At 34.5% G+C, this 3,015-nt stretch overlaps 1 protein-coding gene across 1 annotated transcript; it reads left to right on the top strand.

Annotated features, from left to right (window-relative positions):
• Positions 1–1,633: 1,633 nt before the first annotated feature.
• LOC125389813 (olfactory receptor 6C68) lies at positions 1,634–2,572 on the top strand. The gene has a single exon (XM_048418484.3). It carries the CDS (start codon positions 1,634–1,636, stop codon positions 2,570–2,572), a length of 939 nt encoding a protein of 312 aa, XP_048274441.1.
• The last annotated feature ends 443 nt before the right edge of the window (positions 2,573–3,015 follow it).

Genomic DNA, 3,015 nt, shown 5'->3' with positions numbered 1-3,015 from the left:
CTCTCAGCCCTGATATTAGACCTGAAATGAACAAATAATTGCATAAAAGTATGCATTTAAGTTTTGTCCATAACTATTCTATTATATCAGTTATACAAATATTGCTTCTAACTGTGCCTTCCTTTATTTCTCAATTATTTTGGTTTAGACAAAAAAAAATGTGACTAACTCTTCCTTTGTTTGGATGATCAATACAAAATACTTAATTTGTAAAAATTAAGCATTCAGTCAAGTATGTTCCAATAAAGAGAGTACAGTAACTAAAACATACTAAGACTCTGGAGACTGGCTTGCCACTGATCCAGGAAAGAGTGGGCACATACTTTGCCTATTGGGGCCTCATATTTCCCACTTTCAAGTGAATTTAGGGTCAATAAGATGTCTCTATAAGTTTCTCGTAGTCTTTCTTTGTCTCTCTTTTCTGTTTGTTTTCTTGTTTGTTTTGTCCTATTCTGTTTATTTTTATTTTCTTATTGTATTATTATTATTACTATTTGCTATTATTATTAATTGTCCTAGTTGTTTGTATTCTAACAAGAAAGAGAGAAAGAAAGAGTGTGAATTTGAGTGTGTGAGAAAGTTGGATGAATCTGGGAGGAGTTGAGGATGGGAAATTGTAATCAGAATATATTGTATAAAAAAAACTATGTTCAATTAAAAAAATAAACATTATAGCTCAGTGAGTTAAAGGTTCTTGTCTGCAAGCCTGAAATGCTGAGTTTAATACTTGAGGCTCACATGGTAGAAGTAGATAATCAAATACCACAAGTTGTCCTCTCACTTCAATGTACACACAGTATAGCATGTACATACATACATACACACACACACACAAGTAAGTACATACACATATACATTTAAAAAAATAAATAACCTGGAGATAACAGGCATTCACACTTTGCAGATTATTGAAAGGCAATGCATATGTGGTACAGTTAGAATATTGTTTGATGTATATTAAAACATTTATATTTGTTTAATTGTTTATAACGAGTTAAATGACAGAAAGATATGCAATGCACATTTTAAGTAAATAAGATTAGAAGCTAGATAGCAACACATTTTAAGTAAATAAGATTAGAAGCTAGATAACAACAGTTTGAGAATTAACTGGTGCAGAATGTAGCTCTGAAGAAATGGGAAAGGGAAGAGTGCAGTTTGTGGTGAGGATATTTTGCAGCTTTGTTTTAATTTTCTCCCTAATATGTTTTATGAACTGCACTCACCTGCACACTTAACTAAAACCTTGAATATATACGGGCAAGCATGTATCTTCCCACTAAAATTCTTCACATTAATAAAAATAGCACATAGAGGGCTGGAGAGATGGCTCAGAGGTTAAGAGCACTGATTGTTCTTCCAGAGGTCCTGAGTTCAATTCCCAGCAACCACATGGTGGCTCACAGCCATCTGTAATGAAATCTGGTGCCCTCTTCTGGCCTGCAGGTATACATGCAGACAGAACACTGTATACAAAATAAATAAATCTTTAAAAAAAATAGCACATAGACATTGGTTGAATTGAAAGAATAGTTATGAAGATGTTCATCATTGATGATTTTTGTCATTGAATTCTACAGGTCAAGTCTCCCTGACATTAATATTTAGGTTTGGAAAATTCCTGAAGTTGATAATGAGAAACCACACATCAATTACAACATTCATCCTCTTGGGACTCACAGATGATCCTCAATTGCAGGTCTTGCTTTTTATTTTTCTTTTTGTCACCTACCTATTGAGTGTAACTGGTAATTTAACCATCATTACCCTCACCACAGTGGATCCCTACCTTAAAACTCCCATGTATTTCTTCCTCCAAAATTTCTCTTTCCTAGAAATCTCATTTACAAGTGCCTGTGTCCCAAGATTCTTATACAGTATTTCAACAGGAGACAGAACAATTACATACAATGCATGTGCAACTCAAATATTTTTTACAGATCTCTTTGGGGTGGCTGAATTTTTTCTTCTGGCTACCATGTCATATGATCGCTATGTGGCCATATGTAAACCTTTGCACTATATGACCATCATGAACAACAAGGTGTGCAGAACAATGATTATTTCTTGTTGGATAGCAGCATTCATGATTATCTTACCACCACTTAGTTTAGGTTTGCGTCTGGAATTCTGTGATTCTAATATCATTGATCACTTTGGGTGTGATGCAAATCCTATTCTGAAAATATCATGCTCAGACACATGGTTAATTGAGCAGTTGGTAATAGTCTCTGCAGTATTAACCTTTATTATTACTCTTATATGTGTAGTCTTTTCCTACATATACATCATAAGGACAATTCTAAAATTCCCTTCTCTTCAACAAAAGAGAAAAGCCTTTTCAACCTGTTCTTCACACATGATTGTGGTTTCCATCACCTACGGCAGCTGCATCTTCATCTACATCAAACCGTCCGCAAAAGAAGAGGTAACCATTAATAAAGGTGTGTCAGTGCTTATTTCTTCCATATCACCCATGCTGAATCCTTTCATATATACTCTAAGGAACAAGCAAGTTAAACAAGCTGCTCATGACTTACTCAAGAAAATTGCATTTCTTTTAAAAAAGTGAAGTGTGCCCAAGTTGACAAATCAAGGTGTCCTCTCTTCTTGTTTTTTCATTACAAATAACAAGCTTTGTACTTTCTTAGACAACAGACAATCATGTGACCTCTTATGGTTTTTGTTGGCTGTGGTGCTTTTGTTGGTAGTGATGGTGGAACTACCCATAGAAATCATGAAACTGATAAGGGGTCATGGGAGCCATCAGTTTTTAAGAAAGGACAGAGAGGTACAATTCACAAGGTATGAAGGGGAAAACTGGAGATAACAAAACAATAAAGGTTAAGTGTGGTGGGAGATGGATCAAAAGAGAGAAGTGGGATTTGAGAAGCCATGATTAACACTGAAAGGCTTCTGGAAAGAAAAAAACAGAAACTTTAGAAGCTTCTTAACATTTATATTTATACATATATAAAGGATTTTAAATAGAATCATCCTATAATGGGACAACAC

Source organism: Myodes glareolus, chromosome 26, assembly GCF_982192425.1.
Source record: "Myodes glareolus chromosome 26, mMyoGla1.1, whole genome shotgun sequence".
Classification (NCBI taxonomy): Eukaryota; Metazoa; Chordata; class Mammalia; order Rodentia; family Cricetidae; genus Myodes; species Myodes glareolus.
The sequence above is the reverse complement of the archived record's forward strand: the minus strand, read 5'-3'. Positions and strand labels throughout refer to the sequence as shown.